Raw genomic sequence first — 18,018 nt, forward strand, 5'->3', positions numbered from 1 at the left:
TGTGGTCTCTCCAGGGCACCACTAGCCTGCACATTCACTACGTGCGATGTCACATATGAGCCTTCACGCATCTACCCACGGCGGTATCAAAGTACTGTTGCTTCCATCCGCTAACGCCTCTCCCCCACGTCTTTCCGAGACGACAACCCGGAAGGCATATATCGGTGCCTCGCGAATGTGATTGGTCACAACAGGCACGTGCAGACTCGCGGCGTGGCATGCGTCATGACGCGTCGCGATGCCTTCACGGACACGCTCCAGTTGGAATTTAAGATTTCGGTTTAGTTATAGATGCAGTTCTTTTTATTTTTATGTGGGTTACATGTTACTACCACACACCAAAGCCGGTCATAGCCACTAGGTAACAAAAGCTCAAAACTGCACCTAGCATTCTGGAGCACTTCTGTTGTCTTTTGTACGTGCTTCTGAGTTTGTACGTGCTTCGGAGTTTTTACGTGTTTTGGAGTTTGTGTGTGCTTCAGGGTTTGTACGTGCTTCGGAGTTTGTACGTGTTTTGGAGTTTTTACGTGTTTTGGAATTTGTACGTGTTTTGGAGTTTGTACATGCTTCGGAGTTTGTGCGTGCTTCGGAGTTTTTATGTGGTTTAGAGTTTGTAAGTGCTTCGGAGTTTGTACGTGCTTCGGAGTTTTTATGTGGTTTAGAGTTTGTAAGTGCTTCGGAGTTTGTACGTGCTTCGGAGTTTTTATGTGGTTTAGAGTTTGTAAGTGCTTCGGAGTTTTTATGTGCTTCGGAGTTTGTACGTGCTTCGGAGTTTGTACGTGCTTCGGAGTTTGTACGTGCTTCGGAGTTTTTATGTGGTTTGGAGTTTTTATGTGGTTTGGAGTTTGTACGTGCTTCGGAGTTTGTACGTGCTTCGGCGTTTTTACGTGTTTTGGAGTTTGTACATGCTTCAGGGTTTGTACGTGCTTCGGAGTTTTTACGTGCTTTGTCTCTAGGGGCCACCATAAATATACTTTTATTTATTCACTCCACATAAAATGTAATAAATAAATCATATAATACCAAAAACAACTATTCACATTTCAACTTTTAACTATTTCAATTTTTAGCTTTTTCCTTTTAAACAAATTTAAAGTGCGAGAGACAGATTTGGTGTTACAAGCTTCATGTTATGGATTAGTCAAGTGTAAAACTATTTGACCACACAATATAATTTCCAATTCAATATAGCAGGACAGGGAAAAAAAGACAATAAATACTCTATCATACATACCAGCAACAGAAACCTCCAGGGTGCTGAGGTTCTTGCCCCTTAAGGTGCCAGTGCCTTCCTCCATTGCAAACAGAAGCTTGCTTATCTTAGCAATTTGAAAGGTTTTATCTGTCTGTCTGTAAAAGTCCTGGTGAACTCTGATGTCATGTCCCATGAACCTTGCAACTTGCTCGAGCTCTTGATCATTAAGATCCAGGAGTTGACAAAGTGTGGCAACCTGTTTTCTTAATTTAGTTGGCCTCAGAAGCTCAGGGGTTTCTGCTTTGCTTTGGTTTGCATATTTTTGTGGGCAGTCACATCCACGTATGTGTGTCATCCCACCAGGTCTAGCAAAGAGATAGGGATTTTCAGCAGGTACACCAGCTGCTTCTCTCTTTTTCACCAACAAATCCATTGACTCCTTCATTCTGTCGCTCAAAAAACACTGCCACTTTCCTGCCTCTCTTTCCCCTGATTCCCCCTGCGGGTTAATAGCTTGCTTAGCTCCTTTTCTAATGGTGACAAGGTTTCGTAAATGTCTTCATTAATGGGACTTGTGTTTACGTTCTTGTAGGTCTGAAGAGTCAAGCATGATGCTTCCCCTTCACGTCACTTGTTAAAGACAATAACCTGTGCCAAAACAGTCTCGTTCAATGCCTTGTATGCTGCCAAATCCATGTGCTGCATCAGTCTCTCTCTTGCTTCACCTTCCACGGTACGGAGATGGTCCCTCAGAGCAATCACATATTTGGTGAGGGGAATGTCATCCTGTTTATTCCACCTCTTTTCTTGTATTGTTTGGTGAGCACTGACAGATACACTGTTCCTCCAGTTTTTGTCCAGAAGTTCAAATAATTTTTTGGCCGCCTTCTCTGCATGGTCATCAGCATTCATAAGAGTCTGTCCAATCAGGACCTCGACTGCTCCTTTAAGACAAAATCCAATTTTGACTGCTGTTGACGGTTTGCCATATTCATTTTTGCCTGGACTAAAGTTTGTAAGATGCTTGGCAACACTGACAACTATTATACCCGATTCTTTGATCCCCATGATAGAACAGAGAAAACCTGACTCAGGAGTGGTCAAAACATTTGTAATTCTTTATTCAATCATCTTCCGGAAGAGAGAGCCCTGCACAGCCCAAAGCCCAAAGCAGAATCTCTAACATTACAATCTAAAAATGCGTCTCATATAGTGTTATTTTGGTACTTCACACGTCACACAGTTTCAGTACAAACAACTCCTTATATGTCAGTAGCTTCCTCTTTTTCTGTCTAGCTTCCTCTATTTATTAATATGCTTGTACAGCTGCACACAGACTTCCTGTTTTTCAGTCTGGCTGAGCACTTAGTTTGTGAGTCAAAAGTGGCCTTGGTTTACAAGCCTTCATTACTAAAATACATAAAACAATATAATCAGAAAATAAGCATTAAGAATATATATTTATTTCTTAACACAACAAACTCAAATTTTGATGGTTTGCACAAATCTTCAAGAACATTCACTGTCTTGTCCATATCTTTTGCAGCTAACATGAACCGGCCAAGCTCCCTCATGTAATGTATTGGTGCTTAGACTTCACACGGCCATGTCTTGCATATAGCGATTCTCCATATTTGCAAATCAGAGAATCACTCCTGATGTGAAAGGACACTTGATCTTGTCGCATGTTGTTAATAATAGTCTGACATCCTTTAGATTAATGTTTTATTGGAAGCAGGCGTGCAGCATAACTCTGGACTCTAGGATGTCTTTTTTTTGACACACACAGTTTTTTATTTTTGAATGACAACTCACGTTTCCATAATGTCTTTTTGCTATACATTCCAAAGCAATACAGGCAAGGTAAATATGTTCCTACTATGGCTTAATTAGATGGCTGCTTCCATGTTACAACTTGTCCTCTGCCTTTTTGTATGACTTTGCTGTTGTGCTTAAAGTCTCCTTTATTGCGAAGTTGTTCTAGAAGATCCTTCCTTTCTTTGGAACCTAGAGGGTAGCTAAAGGCATATGCCACATCACTCATCTCCATGTGCTTCCTCTGCAGGTGTCTTGATGTTTTGGCTTGGGACTTCCCACAGTAAAGACAATAATGTTTTTTGTCCCATACTCGTTTGTTGTCCTACCTTTTTGTACATGTTTTTACAGTCACCTCTGATTTCCGTTTAGCCTGTTTAGCCTTTTTTTTTCTCCCTTGTGATCATTTCTTTCTTTTCCCATATGTTCTGGGTGTCTTTTTAAGAGTCATGTTTCTCAGTTCTTTATTATCACTGTCGCTATTGCTAGAAACGTCAGTGATCTTTAGTGTCTTACTTTGTTGACTGTGGGTGTCCTCATCACTTAAGTCTGAAATTTGACTTGGCACGTATTCAGAGTCGGAACAAATGGAGAAATCCAGCTCAGAGCAATCACTCTCCTCCTGAATAGGTAAAGAGAATAATCATCATGAGAAGAAGTCAATTATAGGGATAGAGTTATGTAATAAAGCTGTAAAACTATCTTCCAAAAGTTGAGACGCTGTGTAAAATGCAAGTTAAAATAGAACGCAATGTTTTTCAAAGCCCACATCTCAGTGTATGGGGGTGCATTAGTGCCTATGGAGCTAGCAGCATGCACATGTGGAAACGCATTGTCAGTGCCGAAAGAAAATACAGGTTATAGAGCAACATATGCTCCCATCTAAACAACATCTTTTTCGGGGAAGGCCTTGGATATTTCAGCAAAGCAATTATAAATCGCATAGTGCATGTATTATAATGGCATTGTTTCATAGTCCAATACTCTGAGTGCTGAAATGACCAGCCTGCAGTCAAAACCGTTCACCTTCTCATAACATTTGGAGCATCATGAAACGAAAAATACGACAAAGGCGGCCCAGGACTGTTGAGCAGGTAAAATCTTACATCAGACAAGAAAGGGACAACATTGCTCTCCTTAAAGTCCAGCAACTGGTCTCCTCAGATCCCCGATGTTTACAATGTTGTAAAAAGAAAAGAGAAACTTCACAGTGGGAAACAAGGATAAAGCATCCATAAATTCCGTGAGAGGACTCAGTGCTTTATTCAAAGATTCAAGAACATCCATGTCCTGCCATGTTAGGACTAGATGTCTTGTTTTTTTGTCTGCACGGAGAACCTGTGAGAGCGCTTTCTCTTGCTCTATAACTCTGTTAATCATATGTTGTAGGGAGCCCCACCTGGTAGGGGTGTCTGTGATAAGCTGGTGAGCAGGTAAGCCCAATTCTGCTTGAACCTTGGCCAGTTCATGTCGTCTTTTCCATGAATTGGAGAAGGCACTCACCAATCGCTTGCAGACACCAACTGCTCGTTCCACCTGAGGTAGTTTCAAATTCCTCTGTGTAAAAAAAATGTAAGATACATATATTTATCGGTTACACTTTAAGGCAGAAGTAACATTTTTTTAGGCTACATTCTAGTAAAATGTTAATTTGCACATCGTAGTGTGGCAAATCTCCGTTAATGAGTTACAGCATTTCGCCCCGTGCGTGGGGCTGGACGGCGCTAACGGAGACTCGTTAACGGAGATTTGCCGTGTTAATGCAGTTGTGGCGTAAACGTAATTTTAACAAGATTAACACTGACAGCAAACGCTGCAGGGAAAATTATGCCTTAAGCAAATTGTTTTGGTAGCAATTAATCTTCCAAGCTTTTAACATGCTCGTTTAAATTGTACCTTTAGAACTGTAATATCCTACGTGGCCTGCTATTGTTTATTATTATTGAAATATAATTTTGCATTTAGACACTCACCAATGGCTAGGTGGAGACGGTGACCAAAACACTGTAAGCGTGTCCACTCATTCAGCTGAAGTGCAAGGATGTTGTTTGCAGCATTATCCGTAGTGACACACACTAGACGATCCTCATGCAGTCCCCACGACACAAGAGCTTCCCTGAGGCCTCTGGCTATCATTTCTCCTGTATGATCATCAGGAAAATAACTTGTCTGCAAACATCGACTGTAGAGTGTCCAGTCTCAGATGAAATGACTGACTTAATCATAGGGCCTTAAATTCTCTATACATGACAGTGAATATTTTAAAGACATTAGCTTGAAACTTATCTTTCTCATACAGTTTATTTAATGTTTCAAAAGCCTCTTCAAAAATGCACTGTATTTTCATTTTCTATCTGTTACACACGAAGACTGAGACCAGCCAGATTCAGAAGACTGTGAGCTGCCTAAAGCCGCAACCAAACAGCTTTCCAAACAATGATCTGGACCTGAAACATCCAGAGCCTGAAAGGGTAAATATAATCCAGTGTACCACTTAATGAACTAATAATTTAATCTATCATCATTCTTTATGGATGCTGTGTGTGTGTGTTTGGCAGTCACCTGGGTGTGATGTGATTTACATGGACCGTGGCTTGTAGGTCCTTTTCATTGTTTCAAAGTGCAAGTCTGGATAACATCTGAGTGTGTTTGTGTGTTAACCACCCAAATGTGACTTAGGAGGACCACACTGTTATTGGGGGACTCCGTCAAAGTTTGCTTCATGGTGACATCACTCTGGTTTTAGGAGGGGTCTTCTCGTATTTTTTTGACAGTTTGACCTACAGCATGCAGAACTGACTGCATGTGCTTTGTTTCTAAGTTGAAATGGTTTGAAACTCAGGCTTGAACATTAAGATAGATAGTACTATACAACTTCTTAACTTGTTTTAGGCACTTTTTACTGCTGTAGTGCATGGGTTCTCTCTGGCTGTGTACTCTGGCTTCTTCCCACAGTCCAAAGATGTAGCTTATGGGGTTAGGTTAACTGGTGATTCAAAACTGCCCTTTGGTGTGAATGCAAACGCTTGTCCTTCCATGTTAGACTGGTGATCTGTCCAGGTTGCACTGCCCTATGGTAGCTGGTATAGGCCCCAAACCTGCTACCCCACAATCCTGATAAGGATAAGTGGAAGAGGATGGATGACTGCAAAGGAATCAGCTGTTAATTGGAGTGACAGGCTGTCGCAGGGTATCACATTGACAGACTCTACCACACTCACACCTATGGGCAATTTAGAATTACCAGTCCAGCAAGCCCCACTAACTGGATGTCTTTGGGCGGAAGCTGTAGTTGCCAGATACAACTCGGGTGAGAGGCATTGTACACCCATCATATTTGGAATAGGTTCCAGCTGCAAGGATAAGCAAATAAGGAAGGATTGTTTTTTATTTTGTTTTTGTTTTTTGTTTTTACTCTGACCCACCTCACGCAGATAAGAATGCATGTGCCATTTTTAAGAAGCTGCAGTGTTTTAACTCAATTTGCTATTCTAGATAACAACAAAGTGAAAGAATCAATTCCCCTAATCCCAGTAAAATGGTTCCAGTAGAAAAAAGTGAAGAGGTCAATTGCGTTCAAATTTTATACTGGGATGAAGTGTATTAGTTGATATCTGCAACTGAATTGAAAACACCTCACCTTTCCAACTGTCCAAAACAAATAAATGTTGCAATATTTTGCTAACAGTGTCACAATCATCGTCTGGTGTGCACAACAATATCATCTTTGGACAAGTGCATTCAGTGTGTGGGACCGGTTTCCTCCCTCAAGTGGCTTGGCTATAAGTGCAAAGGTGAGACATTTGGTAAATGGCCTGTATTTATATAGCGCTTTACTAGTCCCTAAGGACCCCAAAGCGCTTTACATATCCAGTCATCCACCCATTCACACACACATTCACACACTGGTGATGGCAAGCTACATTGTAGCCACAGCCACCCTGGGGCGCACTGACAGAGGCGAGGCTGCCGGACACTGGCGCCACCAGACCCTCTGACCACCACCAGTAGGCAACGGGTGAAGTGTCTTGCCCAAGGACACAACGACTGCGACTGTCCAAGCCGGGGCTCGAACCAGCAACCTTCCGATTACAAGGCGAACTCCCAACTCTTGAGCCACGATCGCCCCACTAAATGTGTACCTATTCACATTTAGTGAATAGGTACAGTATATAGTAAAATTAAGATAGCTGAAATGAACACTGCTCCCTTTTTAATCAGTGGGTGGTCACGTCTAATTAAAGAAATGTAGTATTACCTCATTGGTCACTTTTGAATGCTGGCGGTGATTTCATTTTAGTGGTAGCATGAGACAGTCTACAACCCACACAAGTGGCTCAGGTAGTGCAGCTCATCTAGCGTAGCACATCAATGTGAGCTGTGGCAAGAAGGTTTGCTGTGCCTGTTAGTGTAGTGTCCAGAGCATGGAGGTGCTACCTGGATGTGGAGTAGGCCATAGGAGGGCAACAACCCAGCAGCAGGACCGCTACCTCCACCTTTGTACAAGGAGGAACAAGAGGAGCCCTGCAAAATGACCTCAAACAGGCCACAAATGTGCATCTGTCTGCTCAAATGGTCAGAAACTGACTTCATGAGGGTGGCTTGAGGGTCCAGCGTCCACAGGTGGGGATTGAGCTTGCAGCCCAACACCATGCAGGATGTTTGGCATTTGCCAGAAAACACAAAGTTTGGAAACTTCGGCACTGGCACCCTATGCTCCTCACTAGAGCAGGGCGATATGGCCAAAAATATTTATCACGATATATATTTGAAAATTTGCAATAATGATATAACTGACGATATATTTGATGCGAGACAAAATACAACTCCACAACATTAATAGCGCAAAAAGACAACCTTCCATTTATTTTCACTTAAACAAGAAGCTGGTTTTTATGTACATTAAAGCTTTATACAAATGTAACAGTGCAAATGCAAATTCCTTGCTGAAAGTTTAACCAAAAGGCATTTCCAGTAGAAATGGGCTGACATATCCTGAGCATAACCATGTATAATATCCACTGAAGTTAAAAAGAGGTGCTTTGCAACATTAAACTGCAGTGTGCAGTACGTATTTTTTGGACCATAAGGTGCACGGGATTATAAGGCACATTAAGCGAAACAAAGCAGTCAGATAAATCAAACTTTATTAAACTCATTCTTCTTGCTTCCTCCACTTCTGTACCATTGATTCATTAATGTTGAATTCTCTGGCAGCTGCTCTATTCCCATGTTGCTGCAGTATATTAATGACTAACCTCGTATTGTGGATGGATTATCTCAGTTGTTCTCCTGACTGAAGTTTGGTCCGTTTACAGCATCCTGCCATGCGATTGCGTTCGTCTCTAACTATCAGGAACTTTAACGTTAACTTTTATAAGTGGAAAAGTGTTAGTGTTTGTCCTCCAGCTTCACTGTTTATGTTATGCTAACATACAGTGGGGCAAAAAAGTATTTAGTCAGCCACCGATTGTGCAAGTTCCCCCACTTAAAATGATGACAGAGGTCAGTAATTTGCACCAGAGGTACACTTCAACTGTGAGAGACAGAATGTGAAAAAAAAAAATCCATGAATTCACATGGTAGGATTTGTAAAGAATTTATTCGTAAATTAGGGTGGAAAATAAGTATTTGGCCACCTCAAACAAGGAAAATCTCTGGCTCTCACAGACCTGTAACGTCTTCTGTAAGAAGCTTTTCTGTCCCCCACTCGTTACCTGTATGAATGGCACCTGTTTGAACTCATCATCTGTATAAAAGACACCTGTCCACAGCCTCAAACAGTCAGACTCCAAACTCCGCCGTGGCCAAGGCCAAAGAGCTTTCGAAGGACACCAGGAAAAGTATTGTAGACCTGCACCAGACTGGGAAGAGTGAATCTACAATAGGCAAGCAGCTTGGTGTGAAAAAATCAACTGTGGGAGCAATCATCAGAAAATGGAAGACATACAAGACCACTGATAATCTCCCTCGATCTGGGGCTCCACGCAAGATCTCATCCCGTGGGGTCAAAATGATCATGAGAACGGTGAGCAAAGATCCCAGAACCACACGGGGGGACCTGGTGAATGACCTGCAGAGAGCTGGGACCAAAGTAACAAAGGTCACCATCAGTAACACACTACAACGGCAGGGAATCAAATCCCGCAGTGCCAGACGTGTTCCGCTGCTGAAGCCAGTGCATGTCCAGGCCCGTCTGAAGTTTGCCAGAGAGCACATGGATGATACAGCAGAGGATTGGGAGAATGTCATGTGGTCAGATGAAACCAAAGTAGAACTTTTTGGTATAAACTCAACTCGTCGTGTTTGGAGGAAGAAGAATACTGAGTCGCATCCCAAGAACACCATACCTACTGTGAAGCATGGGGGTGGAAACATCATGCTATGGGGCTGTTTTTCTGCCAAGGGGACAGGACGACTGATCCGTGTTAAGGACAGAATGAATGGGGCCATGTATCGTGAGATTTTGAGCCAAAACCTCCTTCCATCAGTGAGAACTTTGAAGATGAAACGAGGCTGGGTCTTCCAACATGACAATGATCCAAAACACACCGCCCGGGCAACAAAGGAGTGGCTCCGTAAGAAGCATTTGAAAGTCCTGGAGTGGCCTAGCCAGTCTCCAGACCTCAACCCCATAGAAAATCTGTGGCGGGAGTTGAAAGTCCGTGTTGCTCGGCGACAGCCCCAAAACATCACTGCTCTCGAGAAGTTACACCTGGTAAAGTAGCAATGCTGATCGTTTTATTAAAGATGAAAGAATTGAGAAAGTTTTTAACTCTCAGTGATGCTGCAGTGTTGTTTGACCTGAAGAATACGGAGTTTAGGACCCAGATTACTCCCAGATTTAAGAGCATCTTAGTCCGACAAATACGACAATAACAACGGCCGCTTGCATGTTCTGCAAAAAAATGTGCTTTGTCGTGTATCTGACAGACAAACACCAAACCAGTTCCACATCACTGAAGTTGCACCATTTTTACAAACCAATTCTGGTTCATCTGTTTCACTCAACAAGCGGCCATGTGCATATGAAAACAAAGGCACTGCGTATGCGCGTTTTACTCCCATTCTATCGCGATATTTCATTTCCCATATTATACCGTGAACGGTATAATATGGCCCAGCCCTACTCCTCACAGCTGAAAGGAGGTTCAAACTGAGCACGTGACAGTCTGGAGATGCCGTGGGGAACGTTCTGCTGCCTGCAACATCCTCCAGCATGATCATATTGTGTGTGTAATGGTTTGGGGTGGCATTTCTGTGCCTGCCAGAGAGCCTGACTGTCATTGGGTAACAAGATGAGATCCTCGGACCCTTTGTGAGACCACATGCTGGTGCGTTTGGCCCTGGGGTCCACCTAATGCGAGACGACACTGGACCTCATGTGGCTGGAGTATGTCAGCAGTTCCTCCATGACAAAGGCATTGATGCTATGGACTGGCCCGCCTGTTCCCCAGACCTGAATCCAATTGAGCACATCTGGGACATCATGTCTCACTCCATCCACCACAAACTGTCCAGGGGTTGGCAGATGCTTTAGTCCAGGTCTTGGAGGAGATCCTTCAGGAGACCGTCCGCCACCTCATCCCGAGCATGCCCAGGCATTGTAGGGAAGTCATACAGGCATCTGGAGGCCACACACATTCAACTACACACTTTCATGCCATTCAACTACCTAAAGAACAAAGTATTTAATAAGAATAATTCATTCATTCATTCACATCTGGGATGTCCTTTTTTTTGGGGGGGGGGGGGGGGGGGATTAGCAGTGTATGTGTAGTCATTAAAATATCCTTAAGTGTGAACAGTTTGGGTTTTTTTTTTTCAGCATTTGACATTACTGTAATGCTTTGACAAAAAACTACTTCACTTAAATAGAACTGCAAAGCTAAATTAAGTCTATTAAAATGTGTTTCAGTTTGTTTAGGGGTCTGGCACAAATCCTGCCTTGCAAAATTGGCAAATGAGAATTGCCACCAGTCAACACAGGTGTGTATCCCATTCATATTTGGCTTGACTTTTTTCAGTTTATTTTTTACCTGTCTAAAGTATTGATCAATTAAAATAACTTTTATTCTTACATTCCAGAAAGAAGAAATTTCTGAATATTCAGGGGAGGATGTCAAATATCAAGCGATGATGATGGCAACCACAGCATATCAGAAGAAGAATATGTGCCAGATTCAGAGTCATATGATGAAGATTCAGATGAAGACATCTCATTATTGCCAAGCACATCAAAAGGTCTGCTATGCCAAGATGACATCTCCAAAGCGCATGAACAATCAGATTCAACGAATTTAATCCACAACTTGACAAAGGACAAGCCACAAGATAAAGTGAGCTTTGCGAAACTGAATCAGAAAAAATGACTTTAAGTAAAAGAAATTACTGCTATTTTTGTGGCAAACCACAAGCTAAAATTTCCCGCCACCTGAAAACGCACAAAACAGCTCCTGATGTTGTGCATGCATTTTCCCTGCCTAGAGACTCAAACGAGCGTAAAAGTCTGTTAGAGAAATTGAGAAATAAGGGAAATTTTAAGCATAATGCTGCAGTTTTGCATGGTGGAGTGGGACCACTGAAAGTGAAGAGAAGACCCAAGATTAAAGCAGTAGAGGGAAAGTTTGCTCATTGCTTTTATTGTCAAGGGATGTATGTTCGCAAGGATCTTTGGAGACATGTCCGCAGATGTCCTAACAAACCAAAAGATGACACGGATAAAAAACCTGGAAGAACCAAAGTACTCGGCCTGGCTTTAACTCTGGAGTCTCAGTGTTATCCGCAGGTGTCAAGTGGAGTCTGGAAGGTTCTTGCTGTTATGAAACAAGATGAGATTGCCTCAGCTGTGCGAAATGACTTTACTGTTATTCAGTTTGCCCAGTCCCTCTACAATAAACATGGACAAGACCCTACAAAGTATGATTATATACGACAGAAGCTTCGTGAAGCGGGACGTTTGTTGTTGTGTCTGCGCACAGAATCCTCAGTGCATAACATGGAAGAAGCTATTAAGCCTGCTAATTTCCAGAGAGTTGTGCAAGCAGTAAAGAAAGTTTCAAGTTTTGATGAAGAGACACTGTCATACAAAACTCCAAGCCTTGTGCTGAAACTGGGACATACACTGCATAAAATGTCTGACATTATCCATTGTCGTGCCCTCATGACAGAGGATGAAGCCCTAATCAAGTCCACTGATGCGTTCAAGAAGTTGTATGTCTCCAAATGGTCCGAGATGGTGTCTCATCGTGCCTTGAACACATTGAGTGAGGCAAAGTTTAACAAGCCATCAACATTGCCCTTTACAGAAGATGTTCGGATTCTCCATCACTACCTTCAAAAATCTGCAGAAAGTGCCTTTTGCAGCTTGGAGAACAAAGCCACAGCTCAGAATTATGCCCAACTTGCACAAGTTACACTCTCACAAATCATTGTGTTCAACCGAAGACGTTCTGGAGAGGTTTCAAAGATGCGCCTCAAAAGTTTTCTTGAAAGAGACAAAACGGCACTCCACACAGATGTTGCCATGGGGCTCTCAGAAATGGAACAGAGACTCTGTAACTATTTCTGTAGAATAGAAATAATGGGAAAAAGGGACAGAAATGTTCCAGTTCTGCTAACACCAAGCATGCTGGATGCTCTGTCACTACTGGTTAGTAGGAGGCCTGACTGTGGTATTTGTGCCACTAATATCTACCTCTTTGCAAGACCCCGATCAATGAGTCATTACAGAGGAATGGACTCCTTGCATGTTCATGCACACCAGTGTGGAGCAAAGCAGCCTGAGTATCTAAGATCGACACAGCTCAGAAAACATGTTGCCCCACTCTCACAAGTCCGTAATTTGAAAAACAACGAACTTGATCAGGTTGCAGATTTCCTGGGTCATGATATCCGCGTTCACCGCGAATTCTACAGATTACAAGTTCCCACAACACAGCTGGCCAAGATTTCCAAACTGCTTTTAACACTGGAAAAAGGACATCTTTCCCAGATCCAGGGGAAATCACTGGATGAGATCAAAATAGAAGGTTTGTATTGAAAGGAGCAAATATTAGGGCAGTAGTTGAATATTATGCTTTATCAACAGAATTAAAACCTAAAAGCACAGACCATTCTGTTAAATGTCCATGATTTAAGGTTCTTAAAGTCTATTGTTTCATCACTTTGCAACATTTGGCAAACTGCAGAGTGGTGGCCTTAAATAGTAAAACTATGTACTATAATTTCCAGTATTTGTTCTGTATTTTGTCATATCTCGTTGTTAATGTGAGGTTTTTGGGGGGGGGTTGTGTTTGGTTTTTCCCCCCCACAATTTCTCAGATGAAATTGCATTAAGTGATGCTGAAACAAAGGACAGTGAGAGTGAATCAGATGATGATGACACAGCACTCACAATGTCGGCGTGTGGCACCAGTGAGCCTGTACATGCAGTAGCTGATTCCACAAACACAGCGCAGCTCCAAGACACTGTAGATTGTGGTAAGTTACCACTAGCTTCGTTTCTGTGGATAAAATGTTTGTTACAAATATTAAAACTTAATCAAATTGTGTAATCAGCAGATGAAGGACCACTCACAATGCCTGCAGCAAGTGAGACTGCTGCTCCCTCTGAAGGTAAGGGGTGCAGTTGGTTCTCTAAGCTTATTATTGTTTCATCACTTTGCAACATATGGCAAACTGCAGAGTGGTGGCAAAAAGTCACTTGGATGAGTGACAAAATGTTTCTCCCACTGAAAACGCTACGTCCAGATTAACAGAATCAACGTTTTGGGATTTACTTACCTGGATGATTGAGCATGCATCAAGAGACTTTTATTCATTTTTTTATTCAGTCTTTTATTCACAGTGGAACGCTAAATGTTGTCTCATTTTAGAAATTTGATAAATTTTCAAAGAGAATTTTAGCTCGTCTTGATATTGATGGTAGCAACACATTTCAGAAGTTAGTACAGGGTAGCATCCATTCTTTTAACAAGCAAATGTTTTTTTGGTTTTTTTGTTTGGTTTTTTGTTTGTTTTAACTACTACTACTTTATATATCTTCCAGAGAAAAATGCTGCTCAATCCCACAATTCCCGAAGAGCTCCCAAAAACATGTGGTCCAAGGCTGAGGTTGCTGCAGTGATGAGGCATTTTAAAGACCACATAAACGAAGGGAAACTAGCCACCAAAAATGAATGCAGTCATTGCAAATTGGTAGAAGATCTGGTGTTGGCAGGAAGAACAGTTCAAAACATAAGAGATTTTGTAAGAAACAGAGGATTAACTGCAAAAAGGCAGACAAAAATGAACTAAAATAACTGTTTAGCCAGATGTGGTTTTACATCTTGGTCAGATTGCCAATTGTTGTTAACACTGATGTTCTGTTTAAAGAAAAAAAAAAGTTCTTGTCAATTACAGAAGTAGTTTGTATTTCATAATTTTTACATTTAATTTATTTAGGGTTTTTTTTGACAGGTTATATTTAAAATAAAAAATTATAAATGCATATTTTCTCCCCTTAATATTTACCTTTAGACTATTAAAATTCATTTTAAATGTTATTAATTTTTCTGTTTTCTATATTTTTATATTTCTGTGGGAAGCGTGGGCATTTTTGTCCATAGATTTCTTTTTTATTTATGGTTAAAATTAATGTTCAGATCCAAGAACACTAATAAAATGATGTTCCAGTAATCCTGTGTCCTGTCAGATGTGTATTCATGGTAATGATGAGCTATTTAAATATTACATCATTGTCCCTTTAAAGACCCAATATTATTTTTTTTGGACCTCATAAAACACATTGTTGTCAAGTGGACAATGTCTCCAGAAAACACAATAGAGTCTGGTTGATGTGTATCAGTGTATCTAGACTTCTATAAGGAGTGTATGAGGTCTGAAGTGACCCAAATTTTTTTCAGATTTTTTCGAACACTTTAACCTCGCTCCCTTGGCTCCAAGTCCTTTGAAAAGGGTAGTCCACTTAAACCACCACCGGGCGGATTGACGTAGGATAGTCCCTCCATACCACATAGACCCGTGTGTGTGTGTGTGTGTGTGTGTGTGTGTGTGTGTGTGTGTGTGTGTGTGTGTCTCAACCTCAAAATGCACTCGGCCTCACCCCGCCCATTGACGCTTCTGACCTTTTACCAGACAGAAGCTCTCTGTGATAGGTGTAATAACCTTAACTAAGAACATGTGTAATCTATTGAATGAATGCTTTGATGAAATTATAATTAATGTAATGGTAATGATGGTTATGAATAGTAGCAGTAAAATATTTCCCTGATCTCCACACTCCCTCTCTTGAACTCTTGACCACAAGAGGTCACCATACGTTGCGCTGTGTCACTCCTCGGCCCACTCAGCTGCCTCCATGTCCATCAATGGCATGATGGGCCCGGGTCACCATTCCCAGGTCCACTGCCCTCGCTCTGACCCTCTCTAGCCGTCCTCTGGCCCAGGGAATGAGACAACACCCTCTGAGACATGAGACAAAACAAACACCTTTCCCTACTACGCCTCCCTCACGTATCTCCTCAATTGGTCTCTTAATTATTCAAACTTGGTTCAAGCTATCATGTTTGGGACTCTCTAATCAAAAACGAGCCTAACTTATGGCCTTGGCTCCCTATTTCGTCTGCCTTCAACAACGGTGGGAGTGAAGCTTCCGTGGAATGTGCTCTCCGTCTCCTCTATTATCAGAAAACAAGGTCCTGACTCTCTGAAAACAGTATTTCTTATAACTCAGCAGTATAATGCATCATAAAACAATATCATTCATTCACAATAAATCAGCAGTCCAATGTAATACAAACCAGTTTCACAAATGTAATAGTTATCACCTTCTTCTAATTCAGGAGAATAATGCAAACTAAAACTACATAATAGTTTCACAATCTTTAATTAGAGGTATAACGTGGCACAAGATAATAGAATAATCTCACAGTAGCTTTCATTGCGACAGGAAACGGTTATATGTGGTTACGCTGTCATTACATAATTATTATTAGTACACTGAACTTTTCTTCGAGGCCTACGTGGACAAAAATTTTCGGTTTACCCACCAACAATAAAATGGAAAGGTGAGTAATTAACACTAAAATTGGACTATTAACAAGAAACGAGAACATTCCAGCCTTTTAATGCCAGTTATTTTCCTCAGTCTAATTAGAGAAAATTGTTTTAGATTGTTTGCGCTTTGTATATAGTCTTTGTCCAGAAATGTGTCTAAAATCATAATTTTTAGAATTTGAAAACTTCAATAATATTGATATATGCTCTCCATTGGTTAGTATATATAGAAATATAACATATACCTAAGATTAGATTTTGTACTCTTAGGCGTACATTTAAAAGTAACACCCTCCATTTAAGCGTAGTGAAAACTGTTCAGTCGTTTGACTTTTGATGTTGTATCTTTTCTTAAATATATATATTCATTAAGAAAAAGAAGTGATAACACATTGAGATAATTGAAAAATACGTAACATTTTCTAGTACGAACAAATACGTTAAAACAAAATCAATGTTTGGTTGCATTACTTGTAAAACAACCATAATAAGTAACACTGTTCACCATGATAAATAACTCATCTTACAAAAGTGTTTTTGTCACATAAGGTCATAAATTCTCTTTTAAGCAACGATTTGCATTGGCTTGACACAATGACTCTTTCAAGTCATGGTGATTGTGATAATGATTGTAAAGTCCGTTCGGAGCAACGGTCTTTAACAGCTTGTTTTTGTGGTTTAGGAGCCACTCAAAATGTATATGTAACATAGTATAACATTATTAATATTAATAAATCAATTAGGGAATGTGTATTACACAGTGAATTAGTGCTTGTGTTTTTTAACTATAGTGTTAATTACAGTAATTTGCACTGTGAATTTTACAATTTAGAACTTAGAGATAGTTTCTTAGCAAATAAACGTTAACAAGGGCTGTGTTAGTTAGCGCGTGTATGTCCAAAAATCTAAATGCTACCTGTTATGTTGTTGGCATAGAAAAAGGATTTTCATAGAGACACTGTAGTGACAAACATTGAAAGTGTTTATATATATATATATATATTTTTTTTTTAATGTATATCTGAATGTTGCAGAGGAATGAATCAGATGAATCAGCTAAGGTCAACACAGACAGTAGCAGTTCAGAAGAAATATTTTTCACATCTGGTTTGCCACAGCAGAAAAGTTTCTTCTTCATAAATGAGAATAAATGGAAGGAGTTACGGCAACATCAGTCAGGAAGACTATTTAAAGGACTGCAAGTGGACAAATATAATTGCCAGTGGAGTCAGAACCCTTAATCCGTACTGCAGTTTTGGATTTCGGAGACAGTGTGAAAAAACTCTCTTCAAGATCAAAGGCACCGGTTTTCAGGTTTATGGGGTACTGCAGATTTCAGGACTGCCCTGTCACTGTGGCTGTGGTGGTTTATGACAAAGAGACACTGAAAGCAGAAGTCGTTTTCAAAGGAGGTGAGGTCTGCCATAATAACAAAGCGCTGAAAAGGCGGCCTGTGCGTGCACAATCACGTCAAAGTGCTGGAGAACTCCTCAAAAACAAATTACCAAGGAGCTTGTAGTCTTTACAGAAAGTGCCACAAAAGGTGATCCAATCTGGCAACAGGGATGATGCTCCAACAAAAGAAATCTTGAAAAACATTACATGGTCTGAAAGAAAAGCCAGTAGAGCAGATCCCAACGAGTTGATTAGCTTACAAAAGATAATTCAACAGTATCAGGACACTGAAAAGGACGTACTGCAGAAGATTCTGATGCATCCAAAGGGCGTAATGCTGTGGTCTAAGAAAACCTGGTCAGTTTTCCATCAAAGATGCAAAGAAGACATTGTGTACTTTGATGCCACTGGAAGTATAATAAGAAAAGAAAGTGCTGGAACGCCACCATACTATGTGTATGAGTTGGTTGTCAGAAACCCATCCAAAGGTGCTTCTCCTCTTCCAGTTGCTACATATGTCACATGTGACCACACTACAGCCTCTGTGACATACT

The 18,018-nt window shown here is 41.0% G+C and overlaps 1 protein-coding gene and 1 long non-coding RNA gene across 3 annotated transcripts in view; both read left to right on the plus strand.

Moving 5' to 3' along the window:
• Positions 1 to 12,375, plus strand: part of LOC309698332 (uncharacterized protein) — a 29,241-nt gene extending 16,866 nt beyond the window's left edge. The window contains exons 7-8 of the mRNA XM_082520695.1: positions 10,929 to 10,999; positions 11,099 to 12,375. Of these exons, the coding sequence (XP_082376821.1) occupies positions 10,929 to 10,999; positions 11,099 to 11,314 (287 nt within the window). The 3' untranslated portion in view covers positions 11,315 to 12,375. The remainder of the gene's footprint in view (positions 1 to 10,928; positions 11,000 to 11,098) is intronic.
• Positions 12,376 to 12,398: 23 nt separating this feature from the next.
• Positions 12,399 to 14,163, plus strand: LOC309698337. 2 transcript variants are annotated; one of them, XR_014274067.1, is made up of 4 exons: positions 12,399 to 13,041; positions 13,334 to 13,492; positions 13,571 to 13,627; positions 14,061 to 14,163. It is a non-coding gene; the product is annotated as an uncharacterized lncRNA (long non-coding RNA). The 2 variants fall into 2 exon arrangements; XR_014274066.1 differs by having other exon boundaries at positions 12,399 to 13,492.
• The last annotated feature ends 3,855 nt before the right edge of the window (positions 14,164 to 18,018 follow it).

Source organism: Aulonocara stuartgranti (genome assembly GCF_965226115.1).
Source record: "Aulonocara stuartgranti genome assembly, chromosome: 22".
In the NCBI taxonomy this organism is placed as follows: Eukaryota; Metazoa; Chordata; class Actinopteri; order Cichliformes; family Cichlidae; genus Aulonocara; species Aulonocara stuartgranti.